Source organism: Nicrophorus vespilloides, unplaced genomic scaffold, assembly GCF_001412225.1.
Source record: "Nicrophorus vespilloides isolate i.1.1-1 unplaced genomic scaffold, Nicve_v1.0, whole genome shotgun sequence".
Taxonomy (NCBI): domain Eukaryota; kingdom Metazoa; phylum Arthropoda; class Insecta; order Coleoptera; family Silphidae; genus Nicrophorus; species Nicrophorus vespilloides.
The window spans coordinates 35,666-56,610 of record NW_017095867.1 but is presented as its reverse complement, the minus strand read 5'-3'; the positions used below and the strand labels follow the sequence as shown (position 1 = coordinate 56,610).

General features: G+C 32.6%; 1 protein-coding gene across 3 annotated transcripts; it reads left to right on the top strand.

The window, feature by feature from the left end:
• Positions 1-1,583: 1,583 nt before the first annotated feature.
• Positions 1,584-20,884, top strand: LOC108567261 (protein tyrosine phosphatase type IVA 1). 3 transcript variants are annotated; one of them, XM_017927622.1, is made up of 5 exons: positions 1,584-1,713; positions 11,405-11,506; positions 12,516-12,803; positions 16,212-16,510; positions 20,188-20,884. In XM_017927622.1, exons 3-5 carry the CDS (start codon positions 12,687-12,689, stop codon positions 20,297-20,299), a joined length of 528 nt encoding a protein of 175 aa, XP_017783111.1. In that variant the 5' UTR covers positions 1,584-1,713; positions 11,405-11,506; positions 12,516-12,686; the 3' UTR covers positions 20,300-20,884. The 3 variants fall into 3 exon arrangements, with proteins under 3 accessions (XP_017783111.1, XP_017783129.1, XP_017783121.1); XM_017927640.1 differs by lacking the exon at positions 1,584-1,713 and adding an exon at positions 2,334-2,434; XM_017927632.1 differs by lacking the exon at positions 1,584-1,713 and adding an exon at positions 2,868-3,024.
• The last annotated feature ends 61 nt before the right edge of the window (positions 20,885-20,945 follow it).

The window sequence follows — 20,945 nt, the reverse complement described above, 5'->3', positions numbered from 1 at the left end:
CTTTGATTTAAAGAAAACGCATTAACTTCAAAGTTCCAACCATTAAAATTGCCTTTCTTTGATGCTTGTATTCCTTAAATGATAACTATATTTTATTGCATTCATATAATAATAATAATAAAAAATCTTTATTAGTCAAAAATTGTAACCAAAGGGCTATCGACTTAAGTCATTCCGCCCTACATTCATATTTTCTTAGTTATTAAAAGATCTTTAATAAAAGAATGGATTTGAATCCAAGATGTTCGGTTTAGTCTGGTACAGCTGTGACGCACGTACCTAAAATTGCGTCATAGGCGCATTGGCTTAATGACGTACTTTACTCCTACATTAAATCCACATGCGTTTGTGCCTAGTCAACTATAATATGAAATGTACATTAACGATAGCTTTGCTTTGTTAAACGATTTGTCAAATTGAATTCACTTGCATTTGGAAATTGTTCAATTCTCTAATGAATGGAGGAGTAAGCATTGAAATCACCGTATGCATCGGACGCACAGATTTCAATTACTTAACACATCGATTTGATGACGTTCATTTGCACCGGTGTTTCCAAAACATTTTTTTTTAATTTCGTAGTTATTTACTATTAGTAAAAACAAATAAATCAATAAATGGTTCTATTTATTACCGTTATTAACTAGTATAAAGTTGGTATTTATGTTCTAAGATTCGTTATTTTTCATCTCTTTATAATTCCTATAACTGTTTTTGATGTAGTTGATGCGAAGGTGTCAATTTAAAGTAATTATAAAAAGTATAAGCATCAAACCTGTTAATACAAAGGAAGTAAAGTAACGGATGAAACATAAAACGTTGTTAATACTGTAATAGCAATAATTAACTTATAACGGGAACATATAGATATTTTTATACTGGATTATACTAACAGTTTCAATTAATTTAGTAAAAATTAAGTAATACTAAATAATAAATTTGTATTATGGAATTCTATTGCTATTAGCATATTAGACTATGGATTATAGTATAAGATGGCGCTGCTGTCTACAATGGTTATATCATTCCATAAAAACTTCACAGATCCGCGAGCTGGTGACACCTGATGGGAGAATCTGAGAATCATCTATTGTTTAATCATATTGCCATTAAATTGTATAACCAATTTCTATATCTATATGTGCATTTGCTATGCATATTCAAACATCAAATATTAGTTTGTTGAAACTTAATTAGATTTCAGAAACGTGTTCTATATCACATGCATTTTCATGTACAGATGTGTACATCTTTTCAGGAATCCTACTGAAAGTTGATTAACTTTGGCTTGTAATTTTTGTTATCAGATCTATTGATTGTTACTTATATTGGCTGAAATTGAAGGTTTAGCGAAATGAAAATACCTTAGGGTATATGAAAAGAAATACGTTTTGGTTTTTGAAATAAGTTTTTTCTCCCTCCACTTGATTCTTTTTGCGGTTTGCGATGGAGGACACGCCCAAAGTATAGTATAGCTCTGCGGTGGGGGCACGGTTTTAACACTTGATAGTATTTCGATGACGTCATGGTGGGGGGCAAAAGGGGCATGCCTGACGTCAGAATACCGACGACCATCTTGGCAAGGCTCGGCGAATGTAATATTCTCGCCCGTACGGTTTTAGTGTGCTGTGCAAACGGAATACAATTTTTCCCACATTTCGTGGACTACAAGGAATACATTCAATTCCATTTTCAATGTGTATGGCTAGTGTGGTGAGTACTCTCTTTAATAATTTCATAAATTTCTGAATAAAATCTACTGAAAACTGAAATCCAATATATATATATGTATATATATAAAAATTATATAATGCCTCCCCCGGAGGGTCGTGCAGAGATGGAGGTCATCGGAGGTCTCTGGAACCTATTGTTCGAGACGGGTTCCAGAATTTTTTTTCGGAATCGCATCTAACACCCTCAACGAAATGTGTATTTTAAGACTTCCCGACGGAGTCAGAGACTATAAATATTACTCCCACATCTTCATTTACCCTCTACGAAAAATCGCGATTAAAAAAAATAACTTGTATAAACTTGTGTTAGAACAGCCTCCCCATCCCTTAGGTAGAAAAAATCCAGTTTCCAGGAAAGGAACAAGGGCTAAATGTTACATACCCATCGCGCCCCAACCCCGCCCAGATGTAATCCTGACGATCCATTTCTCTCTTTTATTTTATTTTTTGTTGCCCCCACGTTCCAAAAACGAAATATTCCTGTCGGCCGCGCATATGTTTTTCAAAATACAACTTTTTCGCACAAGCCAAATCGTCTTGGCATCGGCGCAAAATACTACTACGCTGCATGATAATTATATTTTCACTCCCGAGTTGCGGTCCCAGTCAAAAAATGTTCTTCTGTCAGTAGAAAATCACCGCAAAAACAAATAACTGTATCAAAAAAAAACAGAAATATCAAAGGGTGTAAAGGAATATTTGTAAGTTTGCTTGCAACAGTGTGCACGAAATCATTTTAACCTTGCGCGTATTTAGATTGGCTGTCATAAGAAATTAATTAATTTGTTGTTTCGAAAAAACAACAAAAAACGCGCGGAAAATTTGCATTTTGATATAACTGTTTAACCCTCCAAAGATGCTGCTGGGTCTTGTGTTAATTGGCTGCAGATTGTGGCAGCGATTATATTTGTTTTTTTGTACCCGAATTGTATCATATAGCATTGATCAGATCATTGATCTGTTTTATAGACCAAATATGGTCTGTATATTTGCATATTTATATAATTTTTTTGATGTATATTTCATAATTAAAACAGTTTGTATTGTGGTGGTCCGGGGAAGAGTGGGGTGGGGTTTTTGTCGGGGGCGGCGAGACCTGCCCCTGAGAATGCGTGAAACAAATTGAGACCACTCTCGGAGGCAGATTCGGCGCGAGCGGACGTGTTGCGCATTGTCCCAATTATATAACGTACATACATATATATCTATCTCTATCTATACGCGCGGACTTCTTGCAAAAGCAATTTTCAGTGCGAGCCCTAAAGTGTCTCCGAAACCGTCCGGCTCTCTGGTAAGTTGCAAGAAACGCCTATACACTAGTCAACAATACACGAACCACCTGACGGAGGCCAAAGCACTTCTTCCAAATTCATCTTTCATCCCTTTTAAAGTCACCTTCCCGGAATCCGTCCGATTATCATAACAATGAGCAACGGAGAAGAAGTCCCTTTTCTTCGTCATTACATTTTCACTTCTATCTATATATAGTTTTTTTTATTTGTCAGTCCATCTCCGTTCACGTTCGGTTGCTTTCATAAGGGCCCAGGTAGATGTTTTCCCACGGTCTCCGAACTTCATCTCCTCCGCAGCGAGATGAAAAGATTCGACTTTTATAGACCAGACTAGACTTATAGAAATAGAACGATAGTAATTAGTTCGTACATTGTTTCTTCCTCCCACGCTTCATAACGGAGATTTAACTTATTTTATTCGGTTCGCAAACCTCCTCTTCTCCCATGCGTCTACGAATCATTTATCCCGAACGATAAAAATAGTCCCAAATCCAAGATACCAGTTGAAATCAGATTTGATAAAATACGTATTTTCGACTCTATAAAAATCACATCAAATAAAAACAAATCATGATCATGAACATAGCCCTTCCATTTGACTAATGTTTTCGGTACATTAACTCCCCCTGTGATTTTGATAAAATTGTACATCATACATTAAAACATACTTTTAACACAACTATTATAAGCGAAATCATAACAAATCATTTCAAACCTAATGAATCAACTATTGACTATAATTTCGGCAAAACTAGTCTAAGTAAATTAAATTTGTCTACTTGAAAATTTCACAATATTTACGTCCAATGTTCTTAAATACAATAGAAACCTCTAAACAAATTAGTTTAAAGATAATAAAATAACAATTAGGAAAATCAATATGTAATCAATTTTTAACTATATCCTAATTGCGTTCATATATAATTGTGTATTTCGAACTGAAAATTGTGTTTGTCCTATAAAAATCATATATATACTTATAATAAACTTCCATTCCAAGAATCTATCAACTAATGTGCAAATAATATGTTGCTGCAATAGAATAATTTTGATAACTAAGAAATTTTACTAGAATTGTAATCTCAATTGCATTAAGAAATATTAATGAAATACCTCTGACCTCAAAGTGCTTGCAATAAATTAGATTTATCAAAATGTATCGTCCTCTAAATTCATTCAATTGTGAGAGACAAGACGAACGCAACATTACGCAACAGACATTCCGTATCGCGCATTCTTGGCGGCGCCGACTCTTGATAAGAAATACAAATTGAACGTAAATATTTGTATTAATTTCGTGCAAATTAAATACGGTTTTCGGTGTCGTTTCGGTGTGCGACGTTCATTAGAAATGTTTACATATATATTTTCTGCGCCTCCTTTTCAATGATCAACAAAAGATGACGTGTTCTGTTTACCTTAGCTTCATTCTAACGCAAATGCCCGAAATGAAAAGGTGTTAGTTTCTACGAAGGTCGCGAAGTGCATACGTCTATGCATTTATTTCACTTCTGGATAGGTCATATTCTACTTCAAGGTCATATTTAGTAGCTGCAGGTAATTAGCGCTGTTTAGATATTTATTTCGTTATAAATTTGTGTAAATTGGCAAATAGAAACACGTAGAACTTCGAAAAATTATAATTATTAAATAATTCATTTAATTGATGAAGATTTTTTTGTTATTTGTTTACTTCAAATAATTTAACTTTTTTTCAAATCAACTTGTCATCAAAATGTAATTTTTCAATTAATTAATACAAAAAAAAGTGATATAAAATACTTGTTTAATAAGTTAAGACAAATATTGGAAGAAACTGAGAAAAATATATTGCCCGTAGGTTTGTGTTGACCTACCTCACCACCAGCAAACAGAACTAAATCATACCTCATTAATAAGCTGATTTCACTTTTTTTTGCTTTTATGTGCCAACGGTTTTTTTTTAAACAAGAATGAATGAAATTAAACACTGACCATTCGAAATATTGCTCTTTTTTCGAATGTACCGCTACTCGTCGCCGTTTATTCGTTAACTTTCTCCCACGGGTATTCCCATCTTGTAGTTATTTCATTGTAAACATCTATTTATAGAGGGACAGTTTGCAGTAGGCTGTTAATCGTATCAACCGGAAATTATATAATATCATAATCGCAAGAATAAGCACGTACGTTGCATTCGTAAGGACTGTTAATATATCATTAATATTTGCTTTTCGTCATATTTTACATTTACGATTAGCTGATTAGTCCTGATTGCGAAATGTATTTTAATTTTAAATAACGTTTAAAAAAAACATCTAAATTGTAATATTCTCATATGCATTTATTTAATTTATACATTTTTATTTAATAATTATATTTGGTACAATTAAATTTTGATGTTACTTACCTTGTAATTTGTACATGACCCCGTTTAACGTTGTTTCGCTTTGCGCTTCACGGCTTAGGAATGTACCCCGGGGGTATTACTGTAATAAGGTCGTGCAAAGTTTCCCATCTGCGGCGTTCAATAACCCGCTAGTTTGTTATCCATTTCCGATCATTGTTTATCTGCACGAATACGTAATATGATGATATTTTTAAACTTCTATCTAAAAAAAAATAATCTCTTGGATTTGGGCAAGAGATTATTTTTTTTTGTATTTTCAATTTTGACTAATTTACACAAACATTTTCTTTTCATAAATGTGTATTTGAGTTCGGCTTGAGTTGGATTACAATATATATAATCAAATCCAAGTAGTTTTAGACTTTCATTTTTTGTATGTTTTGACTCGGTTTTAGTTGTCCTTGTCCAACTAATTTTTTGGAAATTCTTCAAGTAATTTGGACAAATATTTTCTTTCAATAACTGTTTGTACATTATGAATCGGTATTATCCATTTTTCTTACCCCATGCTCTGATATAACAACATCATTTGGTTATATTGCATATTGCACAATACTATACTGAGTGGTTCTAAAGATGTCATTTCACTGCGCCTGTGAATAATGCATCTACTTCCGAGTGAAATTGCTCATCTACTTCGATAATATCAATACATAACCACCTTTATTCCCTTATCCCTTTATTCTTTGGTTAATGGTAATAGTAATTTGGATCCGATCCGTTAGTGGGGTCAATACAATTGCATTTAGTTTTACTCCTTTCGGATGACGATCAATCGCTTTAAGTGGCAAGACTTTGTTAAAACGATCTCGCAAACGACATTATCGCAATCGAGTTTATTGCTTGACGGACGTCGGGTAATTTGATTTGCAATCATTGCCAGATGCAAGAAGCAAAACAACGGATCAGTAATGCATCCGCAGCTGTATTTCTTCTTGAACGCATGTTATAAGTTCCTTCATCGAGTCGCATGAGTCTTCTTCCTTATATAGCGCACGTATTGTTAAAGCCGATGTTTTCTTATATGATAAGCCTACGATGCGTCAGCCCTGATATTGTTTATGCCTTTCGCTAAACAACTAAGAATCAGTTGTGCTCCGCTTCTCACAAGTAGAACACCTATAGTGGTAAGCATTACTATTCTAATTCGTACTAAACCAATTTCCAAATTTAACAACTCTATTTTCTTTACACTAATTACAAATCGTCAATTCGCGTAAATTCATTTCATTACGTAATCCGATGTTGTCAATTCATTTGGATATATCGAAATTATCGGATTGTTGTGATTCGGTTCGATGAATCCTAAATCGTCTTTCACTCATCCCCGATTATTAACATAGAATTCAATGCATTTGAAACTGTGCCACACATTTTGAAGCCATAATAGAGTATGAATCACCGATTAATCACGTAATCAAATTTACCTTTTATTTAAATTATACCGAAATTTTGATAATATTATTAGAATGTGTTTAGAGTATTTTCATATATATTATTGATTGATATTTTTAATAAAATATATATTTTAAATAAATATATAAAACCTCTCTAAATTATTCATAGCTTATTGCAATCGTATGCACGAAATATATTGATCAATACTAGTTTCCGGCGGTGATTTCTCAGAGTGGCAATGACCTTTTCTTTTTTGAAATAAAACCTAACTACACTTGAGTTTTTCTAAAAAATCTGCTAATACGAAGATGGGAATATTCTAGTTTAAAATGGAAACTTTCGCGTAAATAATTCTGCAAAACAAACAACGTTCACTTTCTCGAAGTCTTCTCAATCATCAATGCTGTTTGTTGTCGCTGTCTCTATTAAATTCTAACGTCCTATAACGCCAGCCATTGCATAACGTGTCCACGGTTATTAATAACTTCCATTGAATCGATTCGGTTTGTTGGCAACCCTTCAAAAAAATGTAAAATAAATAAAGTAAAACTAGAGAGAGAGAGAAAAAGCGACAAGTAGCCTTGAGGATATTAACAACGTTAATTACAAGAATTCTTGCGTTGCCAAAATATGGGCACTCTCGTACAACTTGTTTCTACGTAAATTAAAATTATAAAAATAAGTATTAAAAATACGCACAAGAAACGACAACAAACAAAGTGATTCACTTTTCTTCTCTAAAATTACACTCAGCATCGAACCTCGTTTATCAGAATATTTTTGGTACAACATATTTACTAATATTGCACTGCAAATGATTTATATACTACCAAATGTTTTTAATTTATTTTTAGCTGAGTGTTTTTTTTTTAAATGTTGATAAAACAAGAATATTATAAATAGTAATTGTTAGAGAAAATCGTGCAAAAAATGTAGATTGTATCAATCGGAACGTTCAAAAGATTTGGAATAGTACGAACCTCTCAAGGTCAAGAAAAAGATATGAATGGGAAAACAAAATTAAAATTCATCGCGATCAAAGTATTCCGTGCAGCGAATCCCAAAAGGGAAATAATTTGCGTTTACATAAAGGGAAGTGAATTGAAAATTTATATAATTTTCCTTGAAGCCATAGACTGGATCGCCTGCAGAGAGCAACCTGATTATTGTTATGATGCAGTTCGCCGAATCGACGCAGGTCTATTGGGTTTGCATTGAACCCAGTTATGTCATGAAAAGATTCGATTTTCAGGAATCCCAGCAAATAAAGTCTATTGCATAACGTGGGAAATATTGTTTCTTTTTTTTTGCTCGTATTATACGAAAATTGATACGCTACTCCGAGGACAATAATGCAATAACCATGTCATAATGCAATACAACTGGCGCACGTCATGCGAACTGATAGTGACCGCAATTTTATCACGCTCCGAGGACATGCCTTGGAGTTGAAGAATTGAGCAGCGAATCGCGACAGCAAAAATTGCTGAAATTCATCGAGCAAAAATTGACAATTTGCTGAGATTCTCTTCGATTCGTTTTTGGATAAGACACCGCAATGATATTGTTCTGCAAAATTGGTAATAAGATTATCTTTGATTCATTCTTTATTTCATCACCTCGATCATCTAAATACATTCTAGTACAGTGATTGATAATCTATGACACGCATATCAGAGTTAACAAGGCGAAACACTTTGGATATTATAATTTATGTTCATTATATATGAAAAAGTATTGGAAATCAAGCCACATCATCACTGTAATCTAATACTTCACCAGAATAGATTCTTGTGATAGTATCTTGAATTATCGTACTCAATTAATTGTGAGATTTTGTTTGATTCATTCATACTTAAAACGACTTAATTGAAAAGTATATAGCTTCTTAGACTTCTGTTTTTCAACTGATTGTTAGTCGTGAATACCTCTCATTAAGTCACTATTGAGAGTAGTTGTCGTGGTGGTTCTACCGTTTAGCGAACTTCATGTTTTGCATAATCCGATCGATAGACATGCAGGTATGTTAGCTCTCGTTTGAGCGTCTAATACCCTAAGGGGCAATTCCTTTACAATTGCTATTAATTGAAAGGTGCAAGGGATACAAGCCTAATACCATTATACCAAATCCAATTAAGAATCTAACAAACTATATCAACTCTTCAACCTCAACCTACATGATTAACTTGTTTAAAGGAAAAACATATTTAATTAATTACTAAAACATTTTATGGTAGCTGAAAATCATTTTATTTTGTACATTTCATAAGGAAAGTGAGCAACTCATACAAATAAGCTTTTCTTTTGGTAAAGACAAATTTATTAACGAAATCTATACTTTATAAGATTGAACAAGGCAAACTCACCTGGTGTTTCAAGGATACTTTATTTTTTTCAAGGTATTTGTATCTGCCTATTCTAAGATATTTTCATTTTGATAAAAGTTTTGGTATCCTAATAATGTAAAAAGTAAAGAACATTTAATTTAATTGCAAATGAAACCGTAATGTAAAATATGTGAACATGAAAGGAAAAGCTCTGACCACAATAAATTTACTAATACATTATGGTGTATACATTCCTACGTATTTGTGCGTGTATGTATTAATACATGTAACCTCAGGCATCCGGTGGCATTCGAATAATTCGTACTAATTAGAAGCAATTATATTGATTAATTTAATGCACATTTCATGATCGACATGAGAATTCGCATGCGGTAATTACGTAATTTTTCTGAATGAGGATGCGTCGTGTGCGTAGGCGTTAAATTTCATATTGCTCATAACCGTACGTAAAGGGACTTCGAATAGTTGAAGAATAAAAAGCGTTATTTCAGAAAAGGGCATTTCTATGATTATTACGTGCACGCAATTAAATATGCAGTAAAAGTGCTGGTACAGAATGGATATCCGCTTACTTGAAGTTTAAGTGCATTTTTCCGAATGTCAATAATAAAAACGACGTTAAAAATTGATTTTACGACTGACGATAATAATTTCGGATTCCAATTTCCGTTTATACGCCCTGCGGCTTCGATTCTGTGTGGACTTCTCGAAATGGAAGAACATATAAATTTAAAATATACCTCTATCATTACCAATATTACTGTTTGTACATATTCACGTTATATGAGCAAAACATAATTAATATTTGATTTAGACTTGTACTGTATGTGAACCATTTCCAATTAATATCGTTTCGGACGTTCAGAAATTCGGTAGTAACCTTTGTATTTGTAATTCATTCATTTTTCAATCAATAGTTCAAACATATCCACGTTGTTTTCATTAAAATCTTTATAATATTATATTGTTAATACAGTTGAAATAAAAATTAATGAAAATTAAACTTCGGATAATTTAGATAAATATACTAGTCCCGATTAAGCGGAATCGACTGTACTTCAAATATATGCAGAATTTGTACAGCTTAGGATGTGTTTATAGACACAAGCGCTAAAGTTGATACAATTGCTGCAAAGGGCTGCTTTTTTATTTGATCCGTTTTATTAAAATATGTTTTTTTTATTGATTCAGTAGTTTGTTTATTTAATTTCTAACTTAAATGTTTGCTAAACACATATTGAAAAATATTTGCAAGCTTATTTATACGCAAACATTTGTCAATTGGAAACACGTAATAAATAATTATAAACAAGAGAACGTTCATAAAATTTGCTTACGATTCTTTTATTGACTGTGTTTATTCAATAACAGTTTAATTATCAGTTACTCTAAACCACATTGATATTATTTTATATCAACATCTTCATTTAGCTTATAAAATCAAAAGTCAACAAAACAAACTACTTTTTGTAATAAAGTTTTAATTTATGCAAATATACTACTGCAGATTGTAGTCAATAACACTAATCTTTAGTTAGTATAGATTGGACTTAATTGTTTTACAATTAAACTGTTAAGTGAAGAGTCATTTTAGACAACATATAAATATAATCGATTCCGCTTAATGAAAAACAAAAGTGAGCAAATAACAAATGGAACCGGGATAAATATACTAGTCCCGATGAAGCGGAATCGATTGTATAATCAATAACCGATTAAATCAGTTTAGATTAAAATATAATTATGGCTAGTTTAGAAAGCACGTAGATAACATATAAACAGGAGAAATTGATGTTTCGACAAATTTTACTTATCAATCTATTTACGTACATATAAATTTGTTATTTTGCATACCTTCTCTTTATCTCGAAAATATCATTGACTTGTATATAAACTAACCTTAGGTAACCTAATATTTTGTTGCATCCACACTATATGCGATATGAGACATCAGTAATTGTGTCATTATACCCCCATTTCCGACGTTATCTATGTTTCGTATTACGTAAAATGTGGATACATTGTATGTAATATTTATAGTATTGTGAATCAATCTCATGGTGTGGATATACTGGTGTTCACGAATGTAATTATTTGTGTGTGTGTGTGACAGATCGTAAATGGGTCTCGGACGGGACGCAATTAAAAAGTATCCGGCGAGTGGAGGCAATTATTTAATTGCAATCATTGATTACCGAGAGAGAATTATCTAACTAATGTGCACTTTCCTGTTTTTTGTTTCAGTATTTCGGTGAGGCAGTGCAGGCATACATGGAGTTCCAGTTAGACAGTGCAGAATACTGCCAGGCACAACACAAATAAATTGCCAGTTAAAACCATTTTAAAGTAAATACAATTATTTAACAAAAGAAAAAGTATATTTAATATTTAAAAGAAAAAAACAAGGAAAAAAAAAGAAATCAACAGCAAAGAACAACAAAATTTTTAACAAGAGATAGAGGGTGCGGGTGCAGAGGGTGGACGAGATAAGAGAATTCTATTTACACAAACATTACTACAATATTTCTCTATATACACTTAGATTATTTTGCGAGTAAACGAAACCAACATTTTGGAACAACTTAATACTAACTACTGTATGCACGCTCGTTATGTGAATACATTGTCGAGGTGTATTTAAAACAAAATAGTTTTGTACACGACTTGCATGAAATTATCACCGGCTGAGACTTTTCCGCCCTTGCATCACCAGATTTCGGTTATCCGGTCTTCGGTAAACACTTTTATCCACTTCACAATATAATTCATCAATAATTACGTAACGATTTTTACCGCTCTCAACGGAGACGACGAACGCATGCAAAATTTCGTAAGGGCGGAACATATTTATTAAATATATATATTTATGGATAAATGTTTGTATGAAAGCATATCAACTCAAGTGCATATAGAGAGAGAGACATTGTAATTGTAGTTTGTTTTTTGTTTCGGTTTCATTCAGAGGAAATTAAGAAAGCTGCAAAGAAAATTTAAACCACACAAAAAAAAGACTGATCAAAACAAAGTAATACCGGTTTTTAGAAGGACGCAACAGGAAATATTACTAAATATATTTATAATAATAATTGCATCGTGATTTGCTCGCTCCAAATTCGATCGTCAAGCTTTTGCTTCTTATTTTATCAATTTTTCTTTACTTTTTTATATATATATACATTTATATGTATTTTGTCGTCTGTTTTAATAATTAATAATTAGTTATTGCAATTATTGTTTTAATTTTTTTTAAAAAAATTACATTTGAACGAAACCTATTCTCTATTGTTTATTTACTTTTGGGATATCTTCTTCGTTGTTTTCTTTGTGGTTGATTTGTGACTCTTTTTTTTTGGAGGGGGGAGGAATTTGATTTTTTTTGAACAAACGAGCAGCGCAATATTTGAGCTTTGCGGAATTCATACAAATTAAAGAGTGATAACAGAATCCATTAGAGGAGGAGTTCTTTGGAGGAATTTCGCGGAGAAAGGAAAGGATTACGATTTCTATTTGACTGTGTAAACGTGCAATGAACAACATGAGGCCGAAGGACATCAGACCTGCTCCCGCCGAAATTAAATACAAAGGCTTTAACTTCCTGATCACCGACAGACCATCCGACCAGACCATCACCACTTACATTCAGGTAAATCATAGTTCTTTCCTCTATATATATATATATATGCATGTATACTACCATGAGAAGATTTGGCAGAAAGAAAGTGTACACATTTGAAGGTTATTGCTCATTTGACCAAAAATAAAGTACATACACACGAATGCGACCAGACAGGGGTAACGCACTCAGCGGCGCGGTTATCGCTCCCATTTTCATCTCCACAGACAGACCATTGAAAATCCCAACACCCCCCAACGTTAAATGCTAGGGGTATATTTCACTAGCACCGGCTACGATCTCCTTTCTTCTTTTCATTGCTTCTTAACCTCCCCAAAACACAAACTTCATGTTGACAGATCTTCAAAAGAAAAGCATATTACACCCCACTAAATGTAATTACACAATCGATTTTTTTTGGCACATTACATCCAAACTCTACACACACAAACCACAATTCCCCAATCACTAATTACGTAAATACAGCAATCATCGTAGTTCATAAAACATTGCATTTGTAACATCTCTGCAATAGGAATATAATACCTGAAATGTTCAGGAATTTACTAGATCAAGCCTATCAAATTTACACTTCATTGAATAGCTTTGTTGATTATTGGGAAATTTGGGAAACACGACTTAAAACTTGGTCGGACTTTATAATTTTGTTTAGTACTTTTTTAGAATATATTATATACTAAAATTTAGTTTTTTTTTATTGATATTATAAAACAATCAGTCTAAGTATTGTTGAAATTGTTTAAGCTTTTATCTTCGTCTAAAAAGTAGAGATCACGTCGTATTTGGTATTCTAGAATTATTTAGATTAAATACTTCATATAATCTCTTAGTGAGTATTGCAGTTTATCGAAAAACAAAGATAGTTAGATAGTTGTCGAGCAAAGCTGCATCCGATTTTGCAGAATTACCAAGAATAATCCCCATCGAAACATGCGACCTTTCGCATTAAACCGATAATATGTGTCTGTTAACATTTAAAATGTTCCTGAGAAGGATTTTAATCTTCTAGAACAGCGATTCTCAAACTTCAATCTGTCATCAATTTTTCTGCAACCCCAAATGTATTTTGCGACCCCCACTTTTAGAATCGCTTCTCTAGATAAAATATGTTGGATAATTAATTAAAACATTTTTTTTAAATATTCATAATCTCATTGATTTGATTTGCAAACCGAGTGAGAAAAAAAGGATTAATTTTATTTGCAGTGGTCGTCCACAATTTTCACTGAAATTAATTATGTTTTCAACGTTAATTACAAACTAGACGATCGTTTATTTCATCACTAATCCTGTTACACTAATCCTGTTACAAAACAGACACTAAATACATATTTCATTTAAATTAAATATAGATTTCCTTTGATCTTTATGATTTCAATTCAATATAAATTATTTGAATAAATTCTATTTTCTTTTTCATTATGTAAACTTTGATCATTCTGAAATTCAAGTCAATTTCGGTCAATTATATAAGTATTTGATTGCTTATAATTGTAGATTTAGGTAATGAACAGGACGAGCATCCTTGCAATTTCGTAAATTTGCGCAAACACACGAAGGTATCGTTTAATTCGTTCCAATGCGAACGACGTTAATGGATTGACACCAAGAGCTAATGAATTGATCGCATGATTGGAATTAGAACGTTTGCCAGGATTCAGCCTTTTATTATTATTTTTTGCCAACGCCATAATTAAATGTCATTATATTAATGATGTATAATTAGAGTACGTTCGTATCGCTTTTATTCTAAGAAAGTGGAACGTTCGAATTTCACGTGTTTAATTTTTTTTTGGGGAGACAAAAAAATACTTGTAAATCGATGGAGCAATTCTCACAAGTATTATATAACGATATTATTTCTTTATTCATTCATTTTTCAATTGCTTCATTAGAACCTCATCTTTGGAGACATCCAGTCTCGCTCCGAATAAAGCAATTGCATTCCTCTTGTCAGCGCAATTCGAATTTCACTATCTTGTATTGCTGTTTCGTAAGAGACAACCTGTAGAAAGTTTTCGTCGTATTTACGATCTGTACCTGGAGACCTACTCACGAAGATCATAGGTTGCTGCAATTGTAATTCCGTTTATAAAATAAAACCAACAAAATCCCAGGTTACATCAGTATCAAAGGATGTGTTTAATAATAGTAGTACTGATCAATCATATGTTTTATTACGTAGAAAATTCCATTTGATAATAACGTTGGCATGTGTAATTAATAATACATTCATTGCAACAAATTCAATCAATTGTGCGGCGACCTTTGTGTAACACATCCCAACATATTAATTAGTAAAAGCTAATTACGCGAGGCTTTATTTTAATAAATTCGTGTTATGGAGTTAAAATGCACTTAATTAACGAACGTGGCTAAAAATAATTGAAGTATTTGTTTCCAATTTTATCGTTCATAAAAAAATATAATTTTCGAATGATCCGTGTATATGTAACACCACAATTTTGGTATTAACCAAATTTCTTTCTTTTTTTAACAGAAACACATCTAATTATAAGATGTAACTGTTGTTTCTTGATTGAAAGTGGCTTTATTAGACCTGAAATGAGATACGCAGATAATTGAGGAATTAACGTCCTCGGTTTGCAATTCATGAATCAATTGCAGATGGAATAATTAGTAGATTCAGTGGAGGACTATATTAAGGGATGGCTACCTGTTTTGAGTACTAATACAGATCAAACCCAAATTAACTTAACTTAACGCCAAAAGTTCTTAAATTTTTGAGATCCAACAAAATTATAGACAACTGAATCAGACAACTTTATCAACTAAATCAAAATCGGATGTTGTGGACTATCAAAATGTATTCCTCCAACCAAATTAAAGGGTTTAAATATTGACGAGCTACAAAATGTAATATATTTAAGTTATTTGCAATTCAGAGCAAGAATGCCATTAGCTGAGATGTCTTATGTTATATGCCATAAGATTATTTAAAGTTCTTATCGTGTTTTATCATCCTACTATCAAGTGCAAGGTTACTCTAAGATTTATAGTTATACTGGTAATTCAATGTTATGGCTACCGATTGATAGGAACTTGTCTAATTTCTTCTTGTCTTTATTGCCTGAACTTATTTATTTTGTATCTCGGTATCGTTTGTTAGCCTCATGTGCTTCCTATACATACTCGATGAGTCACACTAATAAACTTAATCCAAATAAAAAATATATCCAGAAGACGTCAGTACACGCGCGCATGAATCATATCCAACTTAATGGCGTTCAAACAAATTCATTTATCTCCACATGAATATTATCTGTCGACCTAGAATAGCGGCCTTGATTCTTACTAAACAATACCGAGTCGAGGATACAAAAAAATAACAATTACATGAACAACTATAAACTTGACAAGCTTTTAACCTATGTGTTTGTTTTTTTATTATTTCAGGAACTGAAAAAACATAGTGTAACTGCAGTTGTCAGAGTCTGCGAGCCATCTTACAAAACCGAGGAACTAGGCGAGGCTGGCATCTCCGTTTTTGATCTGGAGTATAACGACGGGACATTCCCTCCCAACGAAATCACCGAGGAGTGGTTTAAGATTATTAAGAAGCAGTTTCATGACAACCCAGAGGCCTGTGTCGCCGTCCATTGCGTCGCCGGACTGGGACGAGCCCCTGTCATGGTCGCTCTGGCCTTAGTAGAATTAGGCCTCAAGTACGAAGAAGCTGTCGAACTTATAAGAGAGTAAGTTGCACTAATACATTTTTAGTACTTAGAGCATAAAAAATTTGTCTATTTTTATACTTTCGAGGTAAAGGCTAAGGCCATCGCGTTCTTAACAAGAGAATCATCCATGAATGATGTCATGTTTGATGTTATTTTTACCTGCTTCTTAAAAAAAACTAGATGTTTAATTTGTTTTTGTATTGATCATTTATTACACAAGATTGTACAATCAAGGATTTTATATTAGAGATATTTCCATTTACGTTTTAATGATTTGCAAAGAATATTGAATATAGTTCGAATTTGAAACGTACCGACGACCTTGAACGTTAAAAGACAAGTTTCCGTATATGCTGTATATCGCTCAAGGCCTAAAGATCTTTACAGACACATTCCTCTCTATATTGATTGTATGCTCATTGCTATTAGTTAATCCTGGCACTACATCAAAATGATCGCAAGTCTTCAAGAAGTTAATATTTCATTTTAATGATTTTTTCTACAGTTAAAGACAAAATATTGTTATAGTTTATCATTAATGCTCGGGTCATCGAAAGATTAAAGTTTATCTGCTGTTAATATCGAAGGAATTTTGCTGCACCATATCAATTGTCCACTATGTTTTCAGCGATGTTAATAATGTTTATCTGCTGTAAACATTCTGGATAACCTAAGGTTAATCTGCTTTCAGTTGTCATACAATACGCGAAATATATATCATTTTGATATTACTGGTTGAAATTAAAGAGAAACTGCATATATCATTGCATATACTCGTCATAAAGCAGTTCCAGTAAACACAATTATCCATTTGATACGAATCGGAGCTGACGAGCATGAAACGAGAAAACTTCACAACGAATGGAATATTTACATATTGTTTGGCACGTGTTCGTCTGTTGTTTTTCAGCAGAACTTTATTCGCAATTTTGATTAATATGTTTGAAAGTCCGGAATTACTGAGACCTGAGCAGAAAGTGTCCGAACTTTACATAAATTCATTCTACCTCCAAGCTGTCTATATTTTTGTTCGCCTAATTGAAATATATTTTTATCAAACGTGGGAGTAGTCAACTTTGTGCAACACTTGTTTTGATGGAAATGTGCACGAGGCAAGGATATTTCCGAAAGACTGAATACATTTATTTGCGCTAATTAGGTGTTAGTTTTTGGATATTTTCTGCATGTGTTTCAAACGCGGAACCGGTGACCTGTGATTTTCTATGCTCCGCGCATATGGCCTAGGTGAAAAGGATAAATTGATATATTCACGAACTGTGTAATTTATTGCAGGAAGTTGATGCCGTGTTTTGAATCGCTAGTTGTTATTCAAATATATCTACTTGTGTTTGCGTCTTCTTTTCACGACGATTTGATCAACAGACATCAACATAACTCGGTATTTTACAGTTATATAGCATGCTATTTTTCGATAAACATCTATTTACTTAGTAACTAATTCTATGCTACAGATTTATATAAATTTATTGTATCCTGTTCCTTAACTACCGCATGTAAAATATATTTGTTCTTTATGTCCGTTAAAAATATTTATCTTCAAAGTCTATTGAAGTGTTATTGTTTTACATATTAAAATAATTAAAGAATACCAAACAGCAAAGCGTTATTACTAAAATGACGCGTTGAAACTTTTCATTCAATTGTTTAAAAGATTTGTAGTCAGCGTTTGATTAAATTATCTAAAATATACAAAATTTAATTGCCTGTGAAAAGTCAGTAAAGTTCATTGCAATATCAATAAAAAAAAAGAGTGTGAATATCTTTAGACTATAATAATGGAGAAAGTGCACCATTTACAGAACCATGGATGGAAACTATTTCCAATATTCTTATCAGAGAACGTACTTCTTATTACTCTTATTTTGTGTCTCCTCTTCGATAGTGAATGCGCTATTATTAGCATTGATTTCCTATCAACAACGTCACTAGGTCTTGTATGTATATACTCATATTTTCTGCGCGTGTACATAATGTACATAATGCATGAAGTGTACATATAACATTGATTCAATGCAGCGCTTTGAGAATTTATACTTCATTTATTAATACGAAAATACAAATTTAAGAGTCATTATTCTTTTTTTAATATTTTTACATTATTTCTGACTTCCTGATGTTGGAGGTGAAAAATAAATGTTCGGAAATACATTTTTTTTTTCATATAGTTACAAGTCTAATCTATTCGCATGATGTTATCTCCCATCCCAGACGTCATACACACGCATTATTATCTGGGGTGAATTACATAATTTTCGTGATAAATTCCCGCCGGCTGATTGCAAGCAACCAGGCGGCGGCTGCATCACTTCATTTGATGGAAGAAACCTCGTTAGAATTGCTCAGGTTAATAAACCAGATTCGGGTGCATGTATGTATTGATGAGTTCTCATCAATTGAATCTATCCTCAACAACGGTTTTCAGAGGAATTGGAGCGTCCTATCCAATTTCTCGAATTCACGTGAGCCTCTTCCCCATTCATTGTGATTAGTATGCCCGTCGTCGATATTATTAATAGCTTCTGTCCTAAGATTCGCAGAAATGTTTTCTCAGCTTGAGGTTTTCTTTGGGCGACGGAAGCCCGACGTTTACTGCAAGCTAATCACAAGGGACTTCATAATTGTGAATATAGCTGCTTCGATGTCGGAAATAACACGAAATTTATACTGAATAAATAATTTACAAAATTTAAAAGTTCTGAAATATTAATTTGGATAAACACAATGGATTATCGATTTATTTACATACTCAATATATATTACAGGCTTATTGTCGATCATCTAAAGTGGTATTAAAAGATAATAAATCAAATCCAACTTTTGTGGTTTCCACACACGACTATAGTTGCTATAAATAGATATATAATAAGCAAGTAAATCCAACTGGCGGTTTATTTTTGAGTCAGTTACAAAAAAAATATTTGCCTGGCTATAAATTTCAGCAAAATCAATTTTATCAAGAAACTGATTGAAAATATGTTCAATATGAATGATCTTGTGTTATGATGATATACAAAGTGTTTATAGATGCTAAAAATGTATTCGCTTAGAGGTCGTCACGGATATTACATAATTTATCGGCTGGATAATTCAGATACAGGTTCTGTAATTAACTGGGAGAAAAATGTAGATCAGTAATAATCGTATCTATAAATAGTCGTAGATAAAGCAGAAGTACAAAACCTGGATGCATAGATAACCTTGGTCGGACAATAGCAAAGAAAAATGAATGTAAACTGTAGTGAGGTGGAAATACACACGCTTGTTTCTAAGCGCGCTACTTAACCTACGGATAACCTATTTACCCATAATGAATCTACATGTGGGGACAATAGGAAAGGCGGTGGCGGCGCTGTATCCTTGCGCTCCGATATTTCCGCAAAGAAAACCGGGTCACGCTAAGATCTGGTCAAAATCAATGATACAATCATTTAGGTTACACGGAAGTCGATACAGGTTTTGTTAAAGAGTACAATGAGATACCTAACTAACCTCCCGCAACGTTCCCATAGGAACTAATCTGTACTTTTAGGTGATCCAACATGAAAAAAAATATAACAACAACACTTTAGATTAGATTAAGTTTAATGTGAAACGATAGTTTTATCTCCAAGAACATGTTATATTATAGTGTTATATATAGTATAGTGTGTAATTATTATTTTGTTGATTTACAGGAAACGACGCGGAGCGATCAATTCTAAGCAGTTGGGTTACTTGCAAAAATACCGTCCTAAATCTAGGCTCAAGTTGAAGAATGGACACAAGAACTCCTGCTGCATCCAGTAAAGAGCGAAGATGCAAACCTATTCACCACCACGCCAGAACTCTACTCTCTATATATTTATATATATACATATAAAAAAATCTCCCACTGTATAAGTGTACTGTCTATCTCTTTGTGTAATTTTATGCCACTCATTTCGAGATGTCATCATTAAATTTCCAAAAACACAAATACTTCTGAAAGGAAAACAAATCACACATCCAAAATATAGTTATTGTATTCATAACATAATAGAAAAAAAACAAGTATGAAGCGAAAGGTGAATAATTAAAAAAAAAAGCAGAAAGAATACATCTATTGTATATATATATACACTCACATGTATAATTCATTCCTATATAAATACACAAAAACAAATGATAAACATGATGTTGAAGATATATATATGAAAACTTAAATACTTTCAATTTTATCGAATTTCTCTGTAGTTCTTGGTTTTCCTATTTGTTCTCGTACGCTTTTCTTTCTATTTTTTTTTATTATTTTTGATTTGTGAGTTGAAAGTCGAGGAGACTTGAGAAAAAAAAACACATATATTTTTTTAAACCACTGACAGGTATTTATTTAATGAAAGAATCTTAGGCAATATGTGAAATATATATATACACATGTGTATATGTATTCGTATATATATATACATGTGTATAT